The sequence below is a fragment of the Prunus dulcis genome, chromosome 2, assembly GCF_902201215.1.
Source record: "Prunus dulcis chromosome 2, ALMONDv2, whole genome shotgun sequence".
Classification (NCBI taxonomy): Eukaryota; Viridiplantae; Streptophyta; class Magnoliopsida; order Rosales; family Rosaceae; genus Prunus; species Prunus dulcis.
This window is the reverse complement of record NC_047651.1, coordinates 9,059,021-9,085,051: the sequence shown is the minus strand read 5'-3', so window position 1 is coordinate 9,085,051 and position 26,031 is coordinate 9,059,021. Positions and strand designations below refer to the sequence as shown.

Below are 26,031 nucleotides of genomic sequence, written 5' to 3'. Positions count from 1 at the left end.
ATTCTTTAAATCAACTAATTATCCTAATTAAATCCTATTTAGCATTGAGCCATCTTAGTAATTTGTAACGTTAGGCAAGGAGCTTGTTGTGGACCTATCTTCAAGTAGACTTTGAAGTCTTCGTATGCAAACTCATGATGATTGACTCACATAAAAAGATTGTAAAGTCTTTTCAATTTTCTGGTTCCACAAAAAGACTATTAAGTCTACATACTTGAGTGGAAACTAGACTTTTAAGTCTTCGCACATTCACATTTAACTCAAACGTCAACAAATGGTAATTCCTTTTTTTCCTTTTGCTTTTTTAATTGCTCAATTACATTATTTTGCCATTTTTATGTTTTTTCTTTGAAAGGAGCTCTTAGATATAGGTTCAATTTCACTTATGTCATCAGAACTAGACTATACCAAATTTTCAAAAAAGAAGGAGAAAAAAAATGTACAAGGTAAAACCAACTCTTATTCATGTTACTATGTGGAAAAAGATAACGGAAGAAAAAATTGTCAGTGGTCCAAGTAAACAAGTAATAAATCAATGAATATTGGGGAAATTAATGGATGAGATCGTGAAGACTTGTGACTTCGACTTGATATGGTGATTTGCCTTTCAATGCAACTATTGACTTAGACTTAATATGGTGATTTGTCTTCCAACGCGTGCCCCAACTGACTGAATTGTTAAAGGCCAAAGGCCTAGTTTGTAAACTGCTGAAAGGTTAACTTGTGCATGCTACCAATTGTGCATGCTACTAGTTGTAGATGTTAATTATATTTTTAATAGGTTAAAAAAAATTGGGGAAAGTCCAATTTACAACGGAGACTCTGTCGAAATTTTGGCAAAAAGTCTCGTACTTTTTTTCTTAATTTGGAAAAGAGGCTATAGTTTTGGTAAGTGGGCATGACATTGGAGGGATGTACGAGTTTTTCACAGGATTCGTTTCAGGTTCCGAGAAATTCGGAGCAGGTCCTGTCATATTGAGCATTGGTCCATCTTAGTAATTTGTAACTTTGGGTAGGGAGCTTGCAGTGGACAGCTGTCTTCAAGTAGACATTGAAGTCTTCGTATGCAAACTCATGATGACTGACGCACACAAAGACTGGTAAGCCTTTTCAATTTTTTGGTTCCACAAAGAGTGTAAACTAGACTTTTAAGTCGTTGCACATCCACATTTAACTCAAACGTCAACAAACGATAATTCTTTTTTTTTTTTAATTGCTCAATTACTTTATTTTACCATTTTTATGTTTTTTCTTTCTTTGAAAAGCCAACTGGTCATAGAAACAAAGCTTCGGAAATTTTTTTTCCACTCGCTAATTTCCCCAAACTCGGAAGGCCAATAAGCTGCTTGGGAATCTCTTTGGAAAGTGTGCCATTGTAGTGTTTTCAAATGAAAGATTGAAAAGTGAATATGGACATGGGTGAACAAAAGGAAGAGAGACTCATCACTTTAATTCAAGTCTCTATGTGGAAAAAGATATTTGAAGAAAAATTTGTCAGTAGTCCACGTAAACAAGTAGTAAATTAATGAACATTGGAGAAATTAATAGATGAGATGGAAGACTTGTGACATAGACTGTATATGGTGATTTGTCATCCAACACATGCTCCAACTGACTTGCAGGTATTGACTTGACTTGACTTGGTAAGGTGCCTTCCAGTGCCCACTCAACCATTGGCTTTGCATCCGTCCCCCTGGGCACAAGTTACAAACATCTTCTTGCAAATGTGGGGTTGACTTAAGTAAAACATATAAAAATATTTCTGCCCAACCCAATATTAATATAATACCTATATATTTATTGATAATAATAAATGAAAATTGGGTTTTAATTCAACAACTATAATACCAGAGCTTTTCAAAACACTTTGGTTATTGACCAAGTCTATTTTGAAATGCCCCTATAATTTAGGTTAATATTATATAGGGTCTTATAATTACACACTAACTATATATATAGGAAAAAAGGAAGAAAGCTTTTACAAAGAAAAACACGGTTTAGCAAAAACAGTGCCACACGTTCATATAAGACAAAACCATATAAAGGAGTAAGACCATAATTAATGTTATGGAAAACACACGTCAATCACAATGAGACTAGAATGTCAATTTCACTTATGTCGGCTTGATGCACCTAGAGCACTGTAGAATTTTCAAAGACTTTTAAGTCTCCACAGCCACAAGTCAAGTAGGTGTTGACTGTCCGATTAGACTAGTTAGAAATGATGAAGAGTTTGCAGAGAAAGATCTACTAAGATTTCTTTTGTTGGAAAAAGGAGGATGATAGATGTAGTGTTCATACTACTATTTTTTAATTTCAATAAAATAAAAATACTATTTCTTAAATTTTGGTTAATTTTTCAATATAAAAAGAATTGTGTATGCTCGGTGACACAACATACTGTTTTGCTGAATAGTGACATAGCTCAATGATGCTCTCATACCATGTCATGTGGACAACCACCCTGTATATGTAGGTTCAATTTCAAATACATATGAATGTATCATTCAAAAGCAAAAACATTTTTTGTAATGGGAATAGCATTATATTGCTATCTCTACAATAATACTTGAAAAAATTATAAATATTTACCTATTCTTAGCACTAAAATTATAAATAAAATCCACACAAGTTAATTTTTGTAAATAAACTCAAAAAATGACAGTCGGATCTATTTAATTTAATTTTGATTATTAAATTACTTTGATACCCTATTGAGTGTTTTAGGCTTTTTTATGAGGTTTTTGGGTTGAATTTGTTTTAAGAAATCAATGACAGTTTTGTACTTTAAAAGAAGTTAAAAGCCTTTTTGTTATGTTGTAAATGGATTTTGGGTGTGTTCTAAAGCCCATTTTATATAGGGTTTTTTTCTTTTTATTTGAGCTCTTATATTTGGTATAATAGTGAATCTCCCAAAAAATTATCCTAGGTGGTTTGAAAAATTTACTAGTATACCTTGTGATTAGTGTGGCAAACAAGTTTAAGGGGAAACATTTCAAGATGGAGTAATATTTTTTTTTAGGGTTAAATAAATTTTTTTTAGATGCAAAGGAAATTACTAAGACAATCAATGCAGAATCTGTGGATACACATATTTCTCTGGTCAATAAAAAATGACACGTGAAAAAGAGATATTCCTTGAATCAACTAATTATCCTAATTAAATTTTATTGAGCATTTGTCCATTTTAGTAATTTATAACGTTGGGAGCTTGCTGTGGACGGCTATCATCAAGCAGACTTTGAAGTCTTTGTATGCAAACTCATGATGACTGACTCACACAAAAAGACAACTTGTCGTAGAGACAAGGCTCCGGAAAATTATTTTTCCACTTGGTAGTTTCCCCGAACTTGAAAGGCCAATAAGCTGCTTGGGAATCTCTTTGGAAAGTGTGCTATTGTAGTGTTTTCAAATGAAAGACTGAAAAGTGAATACGAAGGACACTGGTGAACAAAAGGAAGAGAGACTCACCACTTTAATTCATGTCACTATGTGGAAAAAGATAAATGAAGACTTGTGACTTGATATGGTGATTTGCCCTTCAACGAGTGCTCCAACTGACTTGCAGGTATTGACTTGACTTGACTTGACTTGGTAAGGTGCCTTCCCGTGTCCACTCAATCAATGGCTTTGCATCCCATCCCCTGGGCACAAGTTACAAATATCTTCTTGCAAATGTGAACTTGACTTAAGTGAAACATGTGGAAATATCTCTACTCAACCTAATATTAATATAATACCTATATATTTATTGATACTAATAAATGAATAGTGGGTTTTTATTCAACAACTATAATATGAGAGTTTGGTTATTGACCAAGTCTATTTTGAAATGCCCCTATAATTTAGGTTAAACATGGGGTCTTACAATTACACACGAAAGTTTCTCTTATTATAGTGATGATCACGAAACACTTAAGTAGATTTAGTGTTGGATATCTAACCATAGAGTTTCGGAGCAGCTTCCTTCATTTTGCATTCGGATTCTTTTATTTGATTTGTTTTGTTTCTCATTAAATGATTAGTATATGAATTACTCGGTCCCGTTCTTCTGGACTCCTGTGATCCAAGGAATTTGTGGTCACCCACCCTTGAATATAAATGATACTATAATGGTTATTAAAAAACACAAGTTTAAAAAATTAAACAACTAAAAAGAAAAAAAAAAAAAAAACTGAAGAACAAAACACGGTCCCAGTGAAGAAAGAGAGCTTGGGTGGTGAGATGCATATTGATTGGTTGAGGAGCAATTCTCAATCAGAATAGGAGCGTGATTCTAAATACGTAAATATTTTTAAAGAAAAAAGGTACATTAATTATAAGAAAATAGGTACATTATTTCTATATTTTAAAAAAACGTTACTATTGAATTAGTTCTATAAAATAAATAGGTATATTAGTTATGAAAAAATAGGCACGTTATTTATAAAATTAAAAAAGGGTACCAATTTAACTATATTTGTAGGTACAAGAATTTGCCGAGATTGTATAGGTAAATTGATGAGTCGGATCCAATCATTGGGTTTTATTTATAAATAAAATAAAATAATGGGTTGTAGGTAAGACATAATTAGTTTGAAGGGCAAAGTCATATATATTGACAATAAAAGGAAAGTAATATAGTAGTTTAGATTTAGAGTAGCTTGGACTATATCATTGTATTTGTATACATCTCCAAATGTGGGTTAGGCTAATTGGATAAGACGGTGAGCTTACCCCTTACACCGAAGTTCAAACCCCTTTCCGTGTAAATTACATTAGTATAATGAACAAGAGAAATAATACCTCCTCTCAAACAAGAGAAATAAATAGATAAAGAAGATATATAAATGGATTTAAAGTGTGTCTTTGAAGCATGATTAAAAGCCCATAACATGTCAAGAAGCTCAGTGTGTGTGGATATAAATAATATTGTATATGAAAAGAATAAAAAGCAAGATCGCTCCTCATACTGGATCAATGAGAGAGAGAGAGAGAGAGAGAGAGAGAGAGAGAGAGAGAGTAAATGCTGATAAGTGACTCTCTATGCAAAAGTTTAAACCCCTGAGAAATAATTGGCCCAGGATTTACTAATAAGCAGTATTATCCACTGTCTTCTCATCATCAGGAAGATATTTGAGTAGAAAGACCTCTTCTGGATTAGTATTCAATAACATGTGTACGGCCTTCAAAACTTGCAATCTACTGAGGTTCGGTATCTTTGAGACCACTGCAAGTGCATCCTCTCCTCTGAGTTGCGGTTCATTTGACTTGCCGAAAATCCTTTTGTGAGTCTGCCGCCTCACCAATTGCTTGTGCCAATGGATCTTTTTTCACTTATTTGGATGCAAGCCAGAAATTGAAGTTGATAGATGTGTCGAAGTATGTGAGTTGGGAATAAAATTCTCATCATTTTCTTGTTTAACCTCCATATTTTCTTCAGCACAATAACAGAGAGAAAGTAAAGCATAAAAAACATCCACTAAAGCAGCAAAGAAGTGCATTAACTGCTGACTATTACAACCACACGGACACAAGATGTGTTGGAGTTCATAATCACATGTAGAAGCAGTTTCATTTTTATTATACAGAAGATGGGGAATATTGTGAATATTTAATTTTGTTAAGTTTTCGAAAGAGAGAAAAGCATCGAATCACTCCTGAAAATATCAAATTCAAAGGCAGCTCCCTAGTGAAAATAGGAAAATTCATCACTCAAAACTGTTCCAGTCACACTCATTAGTTGACTAAAAGAATACATATATGATCTGAAACAGAGCTTATCTTTTTTACTAATTAATGCAATCAAAATCAATCTTACATATATGATCAGAAACAGAGCTTCTCTTTAATACGAAATCACTAACCACAGAAGCATTCGGTGCTAGTTGCTAACTTCAAGTTTATTACTTTCCTTCCACCAGTAAAAACCCAAAAATTTTCTTACCAGCTGTACATAAAAAGATATTCAAGGGACAATTCTTTTACAGTATTAGGCTGAATCAGTTCCTGCAGTCAACTCAGAGGTCCTTTAGATAAAAAATATACTTAAGCCTAGAACTAGGAAAATTCTTTTGAAGCTTATGGTGCTCGCTACATCGTCTTTATTTAACTTGTATCTTTGAAAATATATAACTAAATAGAATTCTATTTATCATCCAGAACAAGGCAAACTTCAGATTCTATTTATCTTGTACTGCAAGTGCGTATGACAAGGGAGTGATAAGTGGAAGTGGAAAATCATAAGACAGAGGAGCAGAAACCAATGAGAGGGTATAAAAGAAGAACAACTGAATAAACAAATGGAAACAAAAACCTAACAACTCATAGATAATTAATGGATTAGAAATGAAAGTTGAAGACAGGGTTAACAAAGCTGAAAAGGACAAAAACACATATAAACTAAAGCAAGCTCAACATTAAAGCAAGCCCAATGTACGCAACCGGTGAGCTTAACGACCTCATTGGCAAGTCGGGCCATGCGCTTTCTCAGCTTTATAGAAAACTTCTCAAAGCTTTTCGTCTGGGACAGAGGAGGCTGATTAAGCTGTGGAGGACTTGGCTCCGAAGCAGGTGCAGGAGGAGGAGTAAATCCAACAACAGATTCTTCACTTGTTTCATCTGTCTCATCATTATGAAACATCATCTAGTTGATAGGTGGCATAAGTTATTTAAGCTGATCCCTAGGATCAATTCGCACCTTAGACGCCATGGCAAACCTAGTGATCAACGACCCAAAAGGCAGGGAATGAGTTTCATAGTAGTCGTCTGGACACATTATTATTCCCAATGGCATAAAGGAGGCTTGCTCTGTCAAAATCAATTAAGCTACTGTCAAGGAGACGTTCTTCAGGGTCGATATCAGCACTTACTATTGTGTTAAGTATTCTGTAAAACTTAGTCAGATTGCGATGGCTTATTAAAATCTCAGATTGATTACAGGAGCAGAAAGCTGGCTGTGATCTTCATTCGCATTCATTAACTTTGCGAGGGCAAAAACTGCAAGTAGAAACAGAGGCTTAGCTATGATATGCTCATTGCTTAACTACTATCTATTGGCAAAGAATGATTAATCCAGTACCCAAGTAACATTATTAACACAGTCATGAGTTCTCAAAGTTAAGGCACTAATCATATAACAAATTAACAATAATATGATCCAAAATAGGGTATTATCCGTTACCAAGACATGCAAAACCAGCTGCTGAGGAAGCCAATCCAGCAGCAGTAGGAAAATTGTTGTATGAAGCAATTGTACATTCAACTTTTCCCAATCCTTCTCAGTAATCTTGATTCCCTTTTCCTTATCATGAACATCGGTAGCTCGACTACGAATTTCCCTTAAACGGCTCTGGAATCTGCCTCCAGAAAGAGAGATTTCCCAAAACGATCATGGTATTTGTAAAAGCAAATTATTAAACCTCTGAGAATTCTGTGGCAAAATTAATAGTGCCAATACAAATAATTAAAAATCCTTTCAATAAATTTTTAAATTAAAAAAAAAAAACTATATCGTATCAAATAGGTATTCATACTGTACTGACTTTTTAGCAAAAAAAACCTAAATCCTTTTTTGTAAAGTCGTCGAAGGAGTTTCCAAGTTTTGAATTACCCAGTAAAAAAACAAGATATAATTTTATGCATTAAAAGATAAACAATAGAAAAGTTATGAACTCAGCAGTTCCATATGTTGTTAGGGGTGAAAAGGACTAGAGATGATTTCCATTTAAGAGAAGGGGAGGAAAATAATCGAACTCTTAGCCAAGTATATAAATAAAGTAGTCTATACTGTATAACGAGTCCACATTTGAGGACAAAAGTATGGTGTACATGTATAGCATTTTTAATAAGAGAGAGCATGTCTTGTCCACTTGGACTGAACTTTCCAGGGTTGACAAGAGTTTGTAGCAATTTTATATTAAAATTACATGACCCATTTTCTAAAACTATACACACCCATTTTCTAAAATTACATGTCAGAAAACAGCTTCTCAGCATCATGGACAAGATGCTACTGGCCAGTGTGGACCTTGGATGCAGTGATGACATCTTGACCATCATTGCAATGATTCAGACTGGTAATATTTTTTACAGGCCTGGGGAAAAACAAGCCCAGGCAGATCAGAAGAGAGCCAAGTTTTTCCAGCCAGAGGGAGATCATCTGACTATACTTGCAGTCTATGAGGCATGGACAGCTAAGAATTTTTCAGGGCCATAGTGTTTTGAGAACTTTGTTCAATCTCGATCCTTGAGGAGGGCACAGGATGTCAGAAAACAGCTTCTCAGCATCATGGACAAGTATGTTCGTCTAATTTATCTTAATGTGTATTCACGGTTGCATGCATCTTTTTTTCTGGTTTCACATGTGCATGAATGCTTTTAAAAGATGTAGATTAATGTTCTAGGTTTGCTCATGTTTGGTACGTTGTATTTTTGCAGTAGTCGTGAATTAGGCATGCCTTTTGCTGTCTGTACTTGATGGAAATGCTGAAATGCTGTTCAGGCCTAGTTTGTGTTTTAAAATCTAGATATATGGTACCTGAGCAGTGAATAGGTCATTACGAGTTGTCATGTTGATGTTACTACATACACTGTTTTCAGAGCATTATTAGCAGAAGTGCGTTTTTCCACCATTTTTTCAGTGGTTAAGTGTAGTATCTTTATAAATTATAACTACTCTTTTGTGTATAGCCAAATTGCCAGTATATGCTCTTCAAATGTGCTCTCTTGTGCGGACATGTTAGGCATTTTGATACCGCAGTTGTTTTTCTTTGTAAAGTGTTGTTTGTACAAAATATTGCCAAACTGTTTTAAAAGTTGATATGGAAATTCAGATGGCATATTACACATCCTACCATCGCCTTTAACAGTTTTCATTGATTGACAAAGCATTATCATGTAAGCTCTAGGATAAGTTTGTGTATAAAAACCTAGCATAAGTTTGTCATGCAATGTCTCTACTGGCACCCCTTGCTTTAGTTTATAACAGTGATCAACGACTTCTAAGTTGAGTATTCTGATTTGAAGATGAAATTGCATTCTGACTATAGATTGTGAATTTCAGATATAAATAGATGTTGTCAGTGCTGGAAAGAATTTTACAAAGATCAGGAAGGCAATTACGGCAGGGTTTTTCTTCCACGGTGCTAGAAAGGACCCACAGGAGGGTTATAGAACCCTAGTGGAGAACCAACCAGTTTATATACACCCAAGCAGCGCCCTCTTCCAGAGACAACCAGATTGGGTGATCTACCATGAGCTGGTTATGACCACAAAGGAGTACATGCGCAAGGTGACGGTCGACCCCAAATGGCTCGTGGAACTGGCACCCAGGTTCTTCAAAGTGGCAGATCCCACCAAGATGAGCAAGTGCAAGCGTCAAGAACATATTGAACCGCTATATGATAGATACCATGAACCTGACTCTTGGCGTCTTAGTAAGAGAGTTGCTTGATGTGTGTATCATCTGCTGCTTATGGTTTTTCTGTATGGATTCAATGTGAATATCTTGTAATTACTTGAGCTAATTTTTGACATTGAGTGCACAAAATTTGTGTGGCTTCATTACTTTTTAACATCCTCATGAAATTCCTTCAAGGTCGCAATAAGGGCATCATCAATTGCTTATTTTCCTTACTGCAAGCAACCTAGGAGTAGAATCTGTTGTGTAATTTAAAAGCTACTTTATTTCTTGATTTCTACTTTAGGAGATATTAGCTGTTCTGTTCTCTGGACGATGACTTGTTAGGAAATGAAAGAATCAGTGTATTCTGGAATGTATTAAGGCATTCAATATTTGATGCATTTTAGCATTCAAATATGTATGACCTTCTTTGATCCTAGCTTGTTAGCATGATCTGGGTTTTCCCCCAAGAAGTTGAAGAATCAGTTCAGTTATCAAATATCTTTGTACTGGTAATTTCAATTCTGTGGCTTCAGGCTTTAAGCCAGGAAAAGTATGGATAAATGAACCATTTAGTTTTATGACCTCTTTCAGAGACCGGAGGTACCTTATGCCATGTAGTCGGGCTGCACTTTGGTTTTGGTTGGCAAATGTCAGCTGGTTCACAAGGTTATAGGGACTAACAAACCCTGCAGCTAATTTATCTTTGATTCCCTGTCCTAGAATTCAACTGGCATAATTAATCCGCGGAAAAATCAGTATCTAATTTTGTCTTGTCAGAACTATTTCCAACAGGTGTTTGACTTCCAAACTTTGTTAGGTTGTTCAACTTTCCTGGTAGAATTGCATGAGATGTGTTCACGTTTATTGCAGCGGATTGATCCATTGAAGACTGGGGAGGGTTTTGATTCGGTAGAGATATACCTTCTGAAAAGACACCAGGATTCTTTTGGTTGAGTTTGGCCTGCACGGTCTTCGTATATGCTATTAAATCTCCATTAGCAGCCGATTGCTGTTGTAGAGCAGCTAAATTCCAGCATGATTAACAAGTTGAGGTTTCAGTAGCATATTAACTAGCTGTTCCAAACATAGATTTGAAATCGAGTAAGGAAAAGAGTTCCCATTTCCAATCTCAGGAACCCGAATGTATGGTCTTTCAATCAAATTTCCCCACTCAGTTTCTGCTCCTAGTAGCACAAAAAAGTCATTAAAAAGACATCTAACAGACTTCCCTGCTTGAAAACAGAATAAAAAACTTACCCAAGAATACAGAGTGTAATGGTCGTTTAAGACTCGAAGTCAGAGAAGGAAATATGAAAAGATTTTCAGTGAGTCTCAATTTCCCATGAACTAACCCTGTTCTGTTTATAACAACACCCCGGCTCATCCCACTCTACCTGTTAATGAAGTGAATGTAGAAGAATCAACCGTTGAACATTCAAGGCAAACAGAAAGACCCTTCATTATAATCAAGATCAATTGGTAAAAGCTCAGAGTAGCTTAAGCCACCTAAAGATTCCTCCACTTTGAACCAGGCCATCTCAGTGGATCTAAATCACTAATACCGACTATTGTACCCATATATCTGCGGAGAACATGCAAAAATGTTAACCTCTGGCCACATTTTAAAGCAATGAACATAACATTATCACATTGAAAATGAAGATGTTAATGTATCATGCAGAAAATATTGAAACCTGCTGCATTCTATCATCATAGAAAAGATTATGAAAGACCAGACTGATATATGGAACCATTAAAAGGGTTTACTACACCAATCACTGCTGTTTATTTCATCATGACATGCTGTGGCACGTAATTAATTTACAGTGAAATTTGGCCATTATGTTCAAATGCTTGACGAGATTGAGAAAGAGAGTTAGAGAAGTTGCAGGCGATGCTGCCAAAAGATCACGATAAGCTGAAGACAAGCGTTTGAACGTGCGTGTACTCCTCTTTTTTTTTTTTTTTTTTTCCTTTTTTTTTTTTTCAAATTAAAAGGGGTGTTCGAATAAAACAAGGAGTATGAGTGTGGGTTAATCTTATTAATGATATGTGCCGTTAGATTAATCTAAGGACCGTTTTTAAAGAGGACCCCACAGGACCTTATTTTTAAGACCTTAGGTGAGCGGGACTGCATTATTAAATAGATCTAGATGTTTGTCAATCATTTGCTTGTTCTTGGAAGTTGGATCTAGATGTTTGTCGTTCTCATTTGATTGTTCTTGGATCTAGACGTTTGTCAATCATTTGCTTCCGGGCTCCATCAGTACAAAGGTCATACAATGTCATGACGTTGGTGGAATTCAAGCTACTTTAACCCAAAGTTCAATATTGCATATTGACATTTAGGAGGAAGGGCATGTAGAGAACTGGAATGAATTGCTAACAATTATCACAAATGCCACACTTTCAGATGTACAATAGACAGTTTATTCATTAATGTGTCAAAGACAATGAGTACAAAGACCATAATTGGATTAAAACAGCAAAAAGCAAGTTACAGATACATGAAACAAGCAACAGAAACTGTCCAACTGCGATGAACTCAGATAATCATTTTAAGGCATTTCTTGGGTTCAGCCTAAAAGGATCATCCGAAACGAATTACTTCTGGCTCATACAGCCATTTGAATTGCCCTGAGAAGGGACAGAACACCGTGAAAGAAAGATAATGCTTCTGAACTTACTTCTTCAACCCAGTTTCAGGGTTGAGAAGAAATTGACTTTCATCTGACAGCACAACTGGACCTCTCCCAGGTCTTGTGCAAATAAAGTAACTAACATCTCCTCTGTGCCTCTTGGATGGATCCTTGATTTCTGGAGGTGCAGGCAAACTTTCGATGGCCTCTACAATATGGTTTAATGAACAAAATTTTGTACGTTCTTGGTCACCATTTAAAGATCATCACAACAAAAGGGTTATTTTAGGCCTAAGGTAACATACCTAGAACATACCCTTGGGGCCCTAGTCATTAACAATTAAGTGCTCTGTTCAAAAGGGTATCCGCTAAAATTGGTGGACGTTACTTTCTCAACCAATTTGGACTTCTAATAAGCCACTGTCAAGCTGACCAACAAGTTTATGAAAACCAGGTTCATCTGGGTCTGGCCTATCAAGTTTTTTGTTTGTTTTTGGTTACAAGCGATATTGGGACGAGGTAATCACATCTAGGACCTCGAGTGTAGGGATAGATGCTCTTAACCGCTTGAGCTACAAGCCCCTTGCTAGCCTATCAAGTTTAAGCAAATGGTCAATGCGAGTATTTGGGTTTGCCTACCAAGTTTTCATTATGGCTCTACAAATGTTTGTAATATCCAAGAGACAGCAGTGATTGGCCTGCAGGCCTTGATGGAATTGCAGATGTTGGAGCCTTTATGCTACACAATACTATATATCTGCGAGCAATGGGCAAGAACTTGAACATTTCTACAAATTGAAAAGAGAGAAAATGCTTGTGATTGCTTTTCCAGGAAGACCTTCAATCTTGTACTCCACACTCATTTAGCACACATTTTATACATAAATTTTGGTACAAGGCATTTTGCAGCTCACAAGTAAGCTAATACAATCTTAAAATCCACAAAACAGAGCATTGCAAGCCTGACCAAATACAAAAAGTCTGTTTACGAAAAGGCATCTTCTACCATGTGCCCAGAACAGGATATTGAATTATGAAAGGAAAGAATGACCAAAACAGAGCCACACATTGTAACTTGAAATCAAGTCTGCTTTGGCTTTAACTTAGTTAATTAAAATAACACTGTAGCTGGAATTAATACATTAATCGGAGTGAGCTTGGATTAAAATGGATTTGTTTATTTCTCTCAACAAACAAATAATAATAATAATAATAATAATAATAATTAATTAATTAGAGAACTCCGAATTAATTGTTATGACAAGTAATTAACACTAATTTAACTCATATTTATTCCTATTAAGCACTCCAAATTAACTCGTAAACTCTTCTCCAGATGCATGTGCATGCGCATGCGTGTACTAGCAATCTTCAACAACTGGAAGGAGGTATTCAGCTACAGCTACTTTTCTCCTAATTTAGATGCTGCAGCTAAGTATCAAAGTAAACAAATTAATACCCGTCAGTTTGGAGAAAGGAAAAAATGCAATAAGAAAATAATTATAAAATGAAATTAATGATGAGAGAGAGAGTACCGTCGCGAGCTTATCTATTAAGCATATGCTAACTTCAGTTGCCGCTTGATCAAAGCTATCCTCACATAAAGCCAATCATTTAAATTATTCAAGAACTTGAAGTATGCGTATCTCCATGACCTGTTGAATATCAAAGTGCCGCAAACTCCCCAAAATCCAGCAACAAACCCAATCCCCATACTAATGTAAAATCCCAGTGTTATAAACTCATCCTTATCCTCTTCATTGCTTAAGTCAGTTGGCTCATTTTGATTAGCACACATCTTTTTAAGTGGAGGTCCACATAATAGAGGATTTTCAGCATAATCAAGGGCATTAAAGCTTTGGAGCTGAGTGCCTGTGGGTATTTCCCCAGATAGATTGTTATATGACAGGTCCAAGAAACTAAGACGATCTATCCGAGCAAGGCTTGTCGGAATTCTTCCATCTATCTGGTTTCTTGACAAATCAAGAGAATCCAATAACTGCAAGTTTCCAATCTCTGGAGTTATTTGACCTGTTAACCGGTTTCTTGAAAGGTTTAAAGAAACCAACTCAACAAGATGAGTGATTTCACTTGGAATCTCCCCTGTTAATCTATTGCTTGAGAGATCAATTCTCTTCACAAGGCCCAAAGTGCTTTTGTATGTCCGCATTATTCCTTTCCATATGAAGCTTGCATCATCCTCATAATTAAAAATTTTTTGAAAATTAGGCCTATGTGTAGATCTAAAATAAGGATGTGTGCTGGATAGAATTGAATTTCCTTTTTGAGCCAAAGTAGTCAAATTGTTGAGGCATTTGGGTATGCTTCCAGAGATGTTGTTCATGGAGAAATCCATAATTTGAATGTGATTTAGATGGCATAATTGTGAGGGCATGCTTCCATTGAAGTGATTAGTGGAAAGCATCAGGATAACCAAATTCTTGAAGCTCACACCTAACCATGTAGGTATTGGTCCTGATAATTTATTGTATCCCAGATCAATAACTTCTAAACTTGCGCAGTTCTTCAACGATGAAGGCAATTCTCCAACAAATCGGTTGCTTCTTAATTTCAAAGTTTGCATTTGCAATAAAGAGCCTATTGTCATGGGAATTTTTCCGGAAAGAGAGTTCTTACTCAAATCAAGCATGACTAGAGTATCCAAATTGCTCCAGCAATCTGGAATTTCTCCAGAAAAACTGTTGCTTGAAAGATTAACATATGTTAAAATCATCTCTGTACAGTCACATAGGAAAGAAAGCGGCCCTGAAATGTTATTAGTAGAGAAATCCAGCTGTGTGGCTTCTGCTCGACTTAAGGAATAATTTGGATCTGACGCTAGTTCTATAAACTTCTCTAAATTTGGAAATATTCCTCTGATTAGGTTATGTGAGAGATTAATAAATGCGCGACGAAAATTTCTCCAAAACCAACTTGGAAGGACATCAGAAATTCCAGCATTCGAAATATCAAGCTGGGAAGAATAAATTTGAGTTTGAAGCCATTTTGGGAAAAGAGGACCGACCTTGCAGGACCCCAAATTTATGTCACTCAACTGGAAGGGAGGAACCCAATCAGAATGGAAATTTAAATCCAATGAGTTAAAGGATAAATCCAAATATTTTAATTTGGAGAGCTTTGAGAAATGAGTTTCTGAAACCACCCCTTCCAAAGAGTTCATGCTGAAATCAATCTCATACAGTTGGGACATTTGCCCAATACTTTCAGGTATTTTTCCGCTTAATTGATTGGCATCAAGATACAAGGCTTTCAAAGATGAGAAGCTTGTAAGATTGTTTAATGACCCCGCAAGAACATTCTCAGAGAGGTATAATTCCTCTAATGAGTTTTGAGCACATCTAGGCAATAGTTGAGATAATTGTCCACTCAGATAATTTCTTTGAAGCTGCAATTTTTGCAAATTACACAGCCTTGCAAACGAATTTGGATTCGCTCCTTCAATCCAGTTATCAGAGAGATCCAGATCCATAAGAGAGCTCATGTTTCCAATGAAATTGGGAATGAAACCAGATAGATTATTGTTGGAGAGGCCAAGAGCAACAAGGCTTGTACTGTAGTTGGACAACCAAAGAAATATTGAAGAAGTGAGATGGTTGTCAGGGAGAGAAACATACGCAAGAGATGTAGAAGAATTTGTTTTGTAAAGAGTAGGAGGAGGAGGAGGAGGAGGAAGACTACAGTTCACCAAGGTCAACTCTACTAGTTTAGGGAGCTTATTAAGTACTGCTTCTGGCCAATCGAAAACAGTACTGAGATTGGCTCCGCTTAGGTCCAAATACGTTAAAGAAGAAAGAGCAGGGAGCCAATTGAGATTTTCTGCTTGAAGCGGATTATTGGCGAGGTCGAGATATTGCAATTGCGTGAGGTTTCCAAACGAACTGGGAATTTGACCAACCAAATTACAGGCACTGAGAGTGAGGTTTCTTAGATTGGTTAGAGAACCAACGAAATTTGGAATTTGGCTCTCATTGAAATCAATGGATTCAAGGTGCAAATATTGTAAATGCTGCAACTCAATCAGTTTAGGACTAATCATCTTACCTTGGACAAGATAAGGAAGATGAAGTTGAATCACATGGCCAGTTTGGTTGCTACAATAAACTCCTTCCCATCTGCAACAATCTTGTTTTTCGGCTTCTGAACCCCAAGTTGAGAGATCATTGAACTCATCCACGAGGCCACGTTTGAATGCAAGTAGTGCTTGCCTTTCCCTCTCTATGCACCTCACTGTCACTTTAGCATCTCTGAGGCTGTGGTTGTGGCTGTGGCTGTGGCTGTGGTTGTGGCTGTGGCTGTGGCCAATTTCTCCTCCTTTTGCGTTTTGTAGGAAAAGGATCGATAATGCAAGAAAGAGTTTCAAGCACCTTCCGTCGCCCTTCATGTTAATTGATCAAAAGCACATGCACATGCAAAAACACTGCAAGTGTATATTGATATATGCTAGCTTGCATCAGATATATATAGGAAAAAAGCAAGAAAGCTTTTACAAAGAAAAACACGGTTTAGCTAAAACAATTCATACAGCGTATAATTAAAGTTATACAACGTACACATTAGGTTTAATTCATGGCGCATTGATGCAGAATTTTCAAAGACTTTTAAGTCTCCACAGCCATATGTAACCCACACGTCAAGTAGGTTTTGACTGTCCGATTAGACTAGTTAGAAATGATGAAGAGTTTGCAGAGAAAGATCTACTAAGATTTCTTTTGTTGGAAAAAGGAGGATGATAGATGTAGTGTTCATACTACTATTTTTTAATTTCAATAAAATAAAAATACTATTTCTTAAATTTTGGTTAATTTTTCAATATAAAAAGAATTGTGTATGCTCGGTGACACAACATACTGTTTTGCTGAATAGTGACATAGCTCAATGATGCTCTCATACCATGTCATGTGGACAACCACCCTGTATATGTAGGTTCAATTTCAAATACATATGAATGTATCATTCAAAAGCAAAAACATTTTTTGTAATGGGAATAGCATTATATTGCTATCTCTACAATAATACTTGAAAAAATTATAAATATTTACCTATTCTTAGCACTAAAATTATAAATAAAATCCACACCAGTTAATTTTTGTAAATAAACTCAAAAAATGACAGTCGGATCTATTTAATTTAATTTTGATTATTAAATTACTTTGATACCCTATTGAGTGTTTTAGGCTTTTTTATGAGGTTTTTGGGTTGAATTTGTTTTAAGAAATCAATGACAGTTTTGTACTTTAAAAGAAGTTAAAAGCCTTTTTGTTATGTTGTAAATGGATTTTGGGTGTGTTCTAAAGCCCATTTTATATAGGGTTTTTTTCTTTTTATTTGAGCTCTTATATTTGGTATAATAGTGAATCTCCCAAAAAATTATCCTAGGTGGTTTGAAAAATTTACTAGTATACCTTGTGATTAGTGTGGCAAACAAGTTTAAGGGGAAACATTTCAAGATGGAGTAATATTTTTTTTTAGGGTTAAATAAATTTTTTTTAGATGCAAAGGAAATTACTAAGACAATCAATGCAGAATCTGTGGATACACATATTTCTCTGGTCAATAAAAAATGACACGTGAAAAAGAGATATTCCTTGAATCAACTAATTATCCTAATTAAATTTTATTGAGCATTTGTCCATTTTAGTAATTTATAACGTTGGGAGCTTGCTGTGGACGGCTATCATCAAGCAGACTTTGAAGTCTTTGTATGCAAACTCATGATGACTGACTCACACAAAAAGACAACTTGTCGTAGAGACAAGGCTCCGGAAAATTATTTTTCCACTTGGTAGTTTCCCCGAACTTGAAAGGCCAATAAGCTGCTTGGGAATCTCTTTGGAAAGTGTGCTATTGTAGTGTTTTCAAATGAAAGACTGAAAAGTGAATACGAAGGACACTGGTGAACAAAAGGAAGAGAGACTCACCACTTTAATTCATGTCACTATGTGGAAAAAGATAAATGAAGACTTGTGACTTGATATGGTGATTTGCCCTTCAACGAGTGCTCCAACTGACTTGCAGGTATTGACTTGACTTGACTTGGTAAGGTGCCTTCCCGTGTCCACTCAATCAATGGCTTTGCATCCCATCCCCTGGGCACAAGTTACAAATATCTTCTTGCAAATGTGAACTTGACTTAAGTGAAACATGTGGAAATATCTCTACTCAACCTAATATTAATATAATACCTATATATTTATTGATACTAATAAATGAATAATGGGTGTTTATTCAACAACTATAATATGAGAGTTTGGTTATTGACCAAGTCTATTTTGAAATTCCCCTATAATTTAGGTTAAACATGGGGTCTTACAATTACACAAAAGTTTCTCTTATTATAGTGATGATCACGAAACACTTAAGTAGATTTAGTGTTGGATATCTGATCATAGAGTTTCGGAGCAGCTTCCTTCATTTTGCATTCGAATTCTTTGATTTGATTTGTTTTGTTGCTCGTTAAATGATTAGTATATGAATTATTCGGCCCCGTTCTTCTGGACTGCTGTGGTCCAAGGAATTTGTGGTCATCCACCCTTGGATATAAATGATAATATAATGGTTATTAAAAAAACACAAGTTTAAATATTAAACAACAACTAAAATGAAAAGAAAAAAAAAAAAAACTAAAGAACAAAACACGGTCCCAGTGAAGAAAGAGAGCTTGGGTGGTGAGATGCATTTGATTGATTGAGGAGCAATTCTCAGTCAGAATAGGGTCGAGATTCTGAATTCGTAAATATTTTTAAAGAAAAAAAGGTACATTAATTATAAGAAAATAGGTACATTATTTCTATATTAAAAAAAAAACGTTGCTATTGAATTAGTTCTATAAAATAAACAGGTACATTAGTTATGAAAAAATAGGCATGTTATTTATAAAATTAAAAAAGGGTACCAATTTACCTATATTTTGTAGGTATAAGAATTTGCCGAGATTGTATAGGTACATTAATTATCCATAATTATTATTTTTAATCTAAAAAAAGTACAATAAATCAGATTTTTAAGTTTAATTAGGTAAACTGATGAGTCGGATCCAATCATTGGGTTTTATTTATAAATAAAATAAAATAATGGGTTGTACGCAAGACATAATTAGTTTGAAGGGCAAAAGTCATATATATTGACTATAAAAGGAAAGTAATATAGTAGTTTAGATTTAGAATAGTTTGGACTATATCATTGTATTTGTATACATCTGCAAATGTGGGTTAGACTAATTGGATAAGACGGTGAGCTTACCCCTTACACCGAAGTTCAAACCCCTTTCCATGTAAATTACATTAGTATAATGAACAAGAGAAATAATACCTCCTCTCAAACAAGAGAAATAAATAGATAAAGAAGATATATAAACGGATTTAAAGTATGTCTTTGAAGCATGATTAAAAGCCCATAACATGTCAAGAAGCTCAGTGTGTAAAAGGGCATAAAAGAATACTGGATCAATGAGAGAGATAGAGAGAGAGAGAGAGAGAGAGAGTAAATGCTGATAAGTGACTCTCTATGCAAAAGTTTAAACCCCTGAGAAATAATTGGCCCAGGATTTACTAATAAGCAGTATTATCCACTGTCTTCTCATCATCAGGAAGATATTTGAGTAGAAAGACCTCTTCTGGATTAGTATTCAATAACATGTGTACGGCCTTCAAAACTTGCAATCTACTGAGGTTCGGTATCTTTGAGACCACTGCAAGTGCATCCTCTCCTCTGAGTTGCGGTTCATTTGACTTGCCGAAAATCCTTTTGTGAGTCTGCCGCCTCACCAATTGCTTGTGCCAATGGATCTTTTTTCACTTATTTGGATGCAAGCCAGAAATTGAAGTTGATAGATGTGTCGAAGTATGTGAGTTGGGAATAAAATTCTCATCATTTTCTTGTTTAACCTCCATATTTTCTTCAGCACAATAACAGAGAGAAAGTAAAGCATAAAAAACATCCACTAAAGCAGCAAAGAAGTGCATTAACTGCTGACTATTACAACCACACGGACACAAGATGTGTTGGAGTTCATAATCACATGTAGAAGCAGTTTCATTTTTATTATACAGAAGATGGGGAATATTGTGAATATTTAATTTTGTTAAGTTTTCGAAAGAGAGAAAAGCATCGAATCACTCCTGAAAATATCAAATTCAAAGGCAGCTCCCTAGTGAAAATAGGAAAATTCATCACTCAAAACTGTTCCAGTCACACTCATTAGTTGACTAAAAGAATACATATATGATCTGAAACAGAGCTTATCTTTTTTACTAATTAATGCAATCAAAATCAATCTTACATATATGATCAGAAACAGAGCTTCTCTTTAATACGAAATCACTAACCACAGAAGCATTCGGTGCTAGTTGCTAACTTCAAGTTTATTACTTTCCTTCCACCAGTAAAAACCCAAAAATTTTCTTACCAGCTGTACATAAAAAGATATTCAAGGGACAATTCTTTTACAGTATTAGGCTGAATCAGTTCCTGCAGTCAACTCAGAGGTCCTTTAGATAAAAAATATACTTAAGCCTAGAACTAGGAAAATTCTTTTGAAGCTTATGGTGCTCGCTACATCGTCTTTATTTAACTTGTATCTTTGAAAATATATAACTAAATAGAATTCTATTTATCATCCAGAACAAGGCAAACTTCAGATTCTATTTATCTTGTACTGCAAGTGCGTATGACAAGGGAGTGATAAGTGGAAGTGGAAAATCATAAGACAGAGGAGCAGAAACCAATGAGAGGGTATAAAAGAAGAACAACTGAATAAACAAATGGAAACAAAAACCTAACAACTCATAGATAATTAATGGATTAGAAATGAAAGTTGAAGACAGGGTTAACAAAGCTGAAAAGGACAAAAACACATATAAACTAAAGCAAGCTCAACATTAAAGCAAGCCCAATGTACGCAACCGGTGAGCTTAACGACCTCATTGGCAAGTCGGGCCATGCGCTTTCTCAGCTTTATAGAAAACTTCTCAAAGCTTTTCGTCTGGGACAGAGGAGGCTGATTAAGCTGTGGAGGACTTGGCTCCGAAGCAGGTGCAGGAGGAGGAGTAAATCCAACAACAGATTCTTCACTTGTTTCATCTGTCTCATCATTATGAAACATCATCTAGTTGATAGGTGGCATAAGTTATTTAAGCTGATCCCTAGGATCAATTCGCACCTTAGACGCCATGGCAAACCTAGTGATCAACGACCCAAAAGGCAGGGAATGAGTTTCATAGTAGTCGTCTGGACACATTATTATTCCCAATGGCATAAAGGAGGCTTGCTCTGTCAAAATCAATTAAGCTACTGTCAAGGAGACGTTCTTCAGGGTCGATATCAGCACTTACTATTGTGTTAAGTATTCTGTAAAACTTAGTCAGATTGCGATGGCTTATTAAAATCTCAGATTGATTACAGGAGCAGAAAGCTGGCTGTGATCTTCATTCGCATTCATTAACTTTGCGAGGGCAAAAACTGCAAGTAGAAACAGAGGCTTAGCTATGATATGCTCATTGCTTAACTACTATCTATTGGCAAAGAATGATTAATCCAGTACCCAAGTAACATTATTAACACAGTCATGAGTTCTCAAAGTTAAGGCACTAATCATATAACAAATTAACAATAATATGATCCAAAATAGGGTATTATCCGTTACCAAGACATGCAAAACCAGCTGCTGAGGAAGCCAATCCAGCAGCAGTAGGAAAATTGTTGTATGAAGCAATTGTACATTCAACTTTTCCCAATCCTTCTCAGTAATCTTGATTCCCTTTTCCTTATCATGAACATCGGTAGCTCGACTACGAATTTCCCTTAAACGGCTCTGGAATCTGCCTCCAGAAAGAGAGATTTCCCAAAACGATCATGGTATTTGTAAAAGCAAATTATTAAACCTCTGAGAATTCTGTGGCAAAATTAATAGTGCCAATACAAATAATTAAAAACCCTTTCAATAAATTTTTAAATTTTAAAAAATAAAAAATAAAAACCTATATCGTATGAAATAGGTATTCATACTATACTGACTTTTTAATAAGAGAGAGCATGTCTCGTCCACTTGGACTGAACTTTCCAGGGTTGACAAGAGTTTGTAGCAATTTTATATTAAAATTACATGACCCATTTTGTGTAATATTAGTTTTCTTTTGTCTTCCTCTTATTTTGTGTGTTGTTTTCCACAGTAGTATAGAGATACACCAACTTTTAAGTGTCAACTAATATATGACAATATCTTATTTGTTATGAATAAATAAGTTCTAAAATTAAAACACTGCCACACAGTTGATATATTTTAAAAGTTAGTTTCTCTAGTACTATTTCTCAAAACTATACACACAATTTCTAATAGCGCAAGAGTTGCAATATTATTTACTAGGAATCTACCCTGAGTGTTGGTAAGGTTAGGCAAACAAAATCAGCTCCAATAAAAATAGACACCAATATATCAAAATTGTTGTTAGGGGTGGGCACGGTTCGGTTTGGACCGGTTTTTGCCTCAAATTAGAACCGATCCGGTACTATTCATGCGGTTTGGTTCGGTTCGGTTTTAATTAAAAAAATTCAAAAACTGTTTGGTTTGGTTTCAACCGGTTTCGGTTCTAGTTCGGTTTTGAACCGGATTATAAAAATTATTTTTTTAAATTGTTTTGTAATACAATTCTCAACAGAAATATTATTTTTTTACTTGAAAATTAACAAATTATTCAATTTCATATAAAAAAATAAATATTAAAGTGAGAAAAGAGAGATATTTTGACATTGAACTTGGATAAATATTAGGTTTTTTTTAGTGAAATTAAAAATATAGCATTAAATATAAATATATATTGAAAATATATATTTTTTTAGTTTCACCGGTTCGATTCGGCCCGGTTCGGTTTTTGAAGACATGGAACCGGATCCGAAATCGGTCCAAACCGGTCCGGTTCGGTTTTTGACTTTTCGGTCAACTCTATTTTTTTCCGGTTTGGTTCGGTGTGGTTCAGCTCGGATTTCCGGTTTGTTGGTTTGAGTGCCCACCCCTAATTGTGGTCACTCCCTCACTCTACAAATTTAGAAATGAGCTAACATCAAAAAACGTTTGGGGTCATTCTCAATATGGGCAATCGGGACCCACCCACTAACTAATCAGTTCCTAAACAATTTATATAAAATGATAAAATTAAATCAAATTTAAAAAAATACCTTAAAAAATCCCAGCCCCTCCTCAGCCCAACAAACCCAGCACCCTTTGTTCAGCCCCCCACTCGCACCCACACCAACCCCATCCCTCTCTCTCTGGCGTCAGCTCGTCGGTGAAACACCAAAACCCAATTCCTGTAAGAAAAAAGAAAAAGAAGGAAGATTTATTCAGAGTAACAAAGCAACACACAATTCAAATTTCAAATTTCATTATCGAAATAAATAAAAAATAAAGGAAGGAAACTTTTTGAGAGTAACAAAGCAAACATCAATGGAAAATCAAAGCAGCATGATTAGCGGCGACTACAGAACTAGAAAAACAGAGAAGCATGATTTCAACTTGCGTCAGCTCGTGGTCTGAATGTGTTCGTGATAGCGGCGCACCTGCATCTTCCCCACCAGAGCACTCTCCCTCTCTTCGTTCCCCACTCTCTCTCTCCGTCCCACTCTCCTCCCAGCTCCCCATCCCTATCAATATTGTTGATGCGAAAAAGTGGTTTGACACGTGGTTCGCCCAACTTAGTGATATTATGTCTTCGGAAGGGAGTTAGTCTTCGGAAGATCGAGTTCCTGCAAAAAGGATACTTTCGGTAAAACCTTGGGGTACCGGTGCGGTACCGGCCGAAGGTTCTCCGATGCTTAAGTAAGTACGGATTTAGTAAATATCAGATTACAGATCAAGCGATAGCGTACCGTTGATAGTTATGTCCCCCTCTTTTGGGAATAGGGGTCTCCTTATATAGGCCTTGGAAGGCGTGCATTATGTTCATATTTCCGATGTGGGACTGTAGGAGCTGGTCGTGGGCATGACACGTGTCCTAGGGCAAAAGCATCAAGATGTATAGGGTTCGGTAGGGGACATGCTGAAGGGCCTGTAATGTCAAGTTGTCGATTCCGTCCACGTGTCAGGTGGTCATTGGTCGTTAATATACGGTATAAACAAATATATACAAATTGTGCTTGGAGGGAGGTCTGGGGGGAGAGTACAGGTGAGAGAGTTGTGCTTGGAGGCTGGTTTTCTCGCAGAACGATTCGCAGCCTCGAGGAGCACAGAGCCCAATTGGAGAGAGCGATCGATGAGCTAGGTCTGATCGGCATCGCAGGGCCTGGACTCGAGAAGCCTCGAAGGAGAGGTAGATCGCAAAGGGGGGGGATCAGAGAACCCGAGAAGATGGGATGGGGGAGAAAGGGACGGAGAGAGAGAGAGAGAGAGAGAGAGAGAGAGAGAGAGAGAGAGAGAGAGAGAGGACGAAGAAAGGGAGGGGGATCGGGTGGTGCGACTGTGCGTCGGCGAGAGGGATGGGGAAGGCTATATGCCTCTTTTTTTTTTCTTTCTTTTTTAATATTATATATTTAGTTTTTGTTTAATTACATGTTAGATGGGATGGGGATTGATAAGTGGCTGTGTCTCACAGTAGACACGTTAGCAGTTAATGTCTAATCAAATGGTGAATTTAACGGAAAGTAAATTGAGCAAATTTGAAAACCGTGGGAGTAAAATAATGAAATTGAAATATGGGGGGTCCATATTGAGAATGATCACATACCTTTAAGGGTCTTTTGATGTTAGCTATTTAGAGCAACTCCACCCATAAGGGCTAAGTCTAAGGCAATGGCAAGCAAGGGCTGCCACTATTTACATTAATAGTGGCAGCCTTGCCATTTGTGGTTCCACCCATGAGGGCTAAGTCTAAGGCAAGTCTAAGGCAAATACTATTCATTGTACTTTATTTCCTATTTTTTTTATACTTTAAACTATTAATTTTGATAATCTTTTGTAATTAAATTTTCGGATAATATTTTTTATTGTCACGTGTCCATTATTTTTCAGAAAAGATTTTCGGATGAGAATCTTGGTTGCCACATGTCTTATTCCAGATAAAATTTTCAGATATTCATTTAAAAAAAATTATAATCTCATATTTCAGATAACATTTTCACCCTCTAAAATTGTGCCACGTGTCCCATGTCAGATAAGATTTTCAGATATTTAAAAAAAATTATAATCTCATATTTCATATAAGATTTTCACCCTCTAAAATTGTGCCAAGTGTTATCTCTGTTAGATAAGATTTTCAAATATTTTTAAAAAATTATAATCTCATATTTCAGATAAGACTTTCATCCTCTAAAATTGTGCAACGTGTCATTTCTATCTTCTGAATCCCTCTATAAAACTACATCATCTCTATCTTTTTTATTATTATTATGCTTTTATGTATGATTTATTTTGTGTGTTGTTTGCAATAAATTAAGGTTTGTTTTTAATTAATCTTTGTTTTGATGCTCAAATGTTTTTAATAAATAGTCATATTATTTAATACTTTTTTTATTTAATGAAAAGGAAACAATACAATAAATTAAAGGATAATACAACAATACAACAATACAACATATGGCAAAGGTGTTTCAATAAAACCTAATGGTTTTCATCATTTAACCAATCCGTATTGCTAGGTCCGTCGTCATGGAAAAGTTTTCTTCTCATCACATCCCTTCGTCTATGCTTCCAATAGGCCTTTGTTTCAGGAGACATATGGCTCATATCCATGGCCATGATTTTCATCTCTCTATCATCCATGTCTTTGTCTTGTGCCTGCTGCTGTTGAATTACAAATGCTTCCTCTCGTGCCTTGTCCACTTCATCTCTTTTCAAGTCTCTCTCAATTCTTAGTGAGGTGTTCTTAGCTATTTGCTCCAATAATTGTATACATTCATTGTTTGAAGTGCCCCCTCTCTTGGCCTTTGCCGCCTTTTTCCCAATAGGTCTTAGCAGACATGGGAGTGGTGACTCCGTTTCCATTGGGGAGTCCAATGGCG

At 35.8% G+C, this 26,031-nt stretch overlaps 1 protein-coding gene and 1 long non-coding RNA gene across 4 annotated transcripts; both read right to left on the bottom strand.

Annotated features, from left to right (window-relative positions):
* Window positions 1-13,576: 13,576 nt before the first annotated feature.
* On the bottom strand, window positions 13,577-16,426 carry LOC117618061 (receptor-like protein EIX2). The gene has a single exon (XM_034347691.1). The coding sequence runs from the start codon at window positions 16,424-16,426 to the stop codon at window positions 13,577-13,579; it is 2,850 nt and encodes a 949-aa protein (XP_034203582.1).
* A 4,849-nt stretch (window positions 16,427-21,275) lies between these two features.
* Window positions 21,276-23,683, bottom strand: LOC117617231. Of its 3 annotated transcripts, none has more exons than XR_004584314.1 (4): window positions 23,479-23,683; window positions 23,215-23,346; window positions 21,686-21,934; window positions 21,276-21,501 (listed from the first exon to the last, which is right to left on the bottom strand). It is a non-coding gene; the product is annotated as an uncharacterized LOC117617231 (long non-coding RNA). The 3 variants fall into 3 exon arrangements; XR_004584313.1 differs by having other exon boundaries at window positions 23,524-23,683; XR_004584312.1 differs by having other exon boundaries at window positions 23,215-23,683.
* Window positions 23,684-26,031: the final 2,348 nt, after the last annotated feature.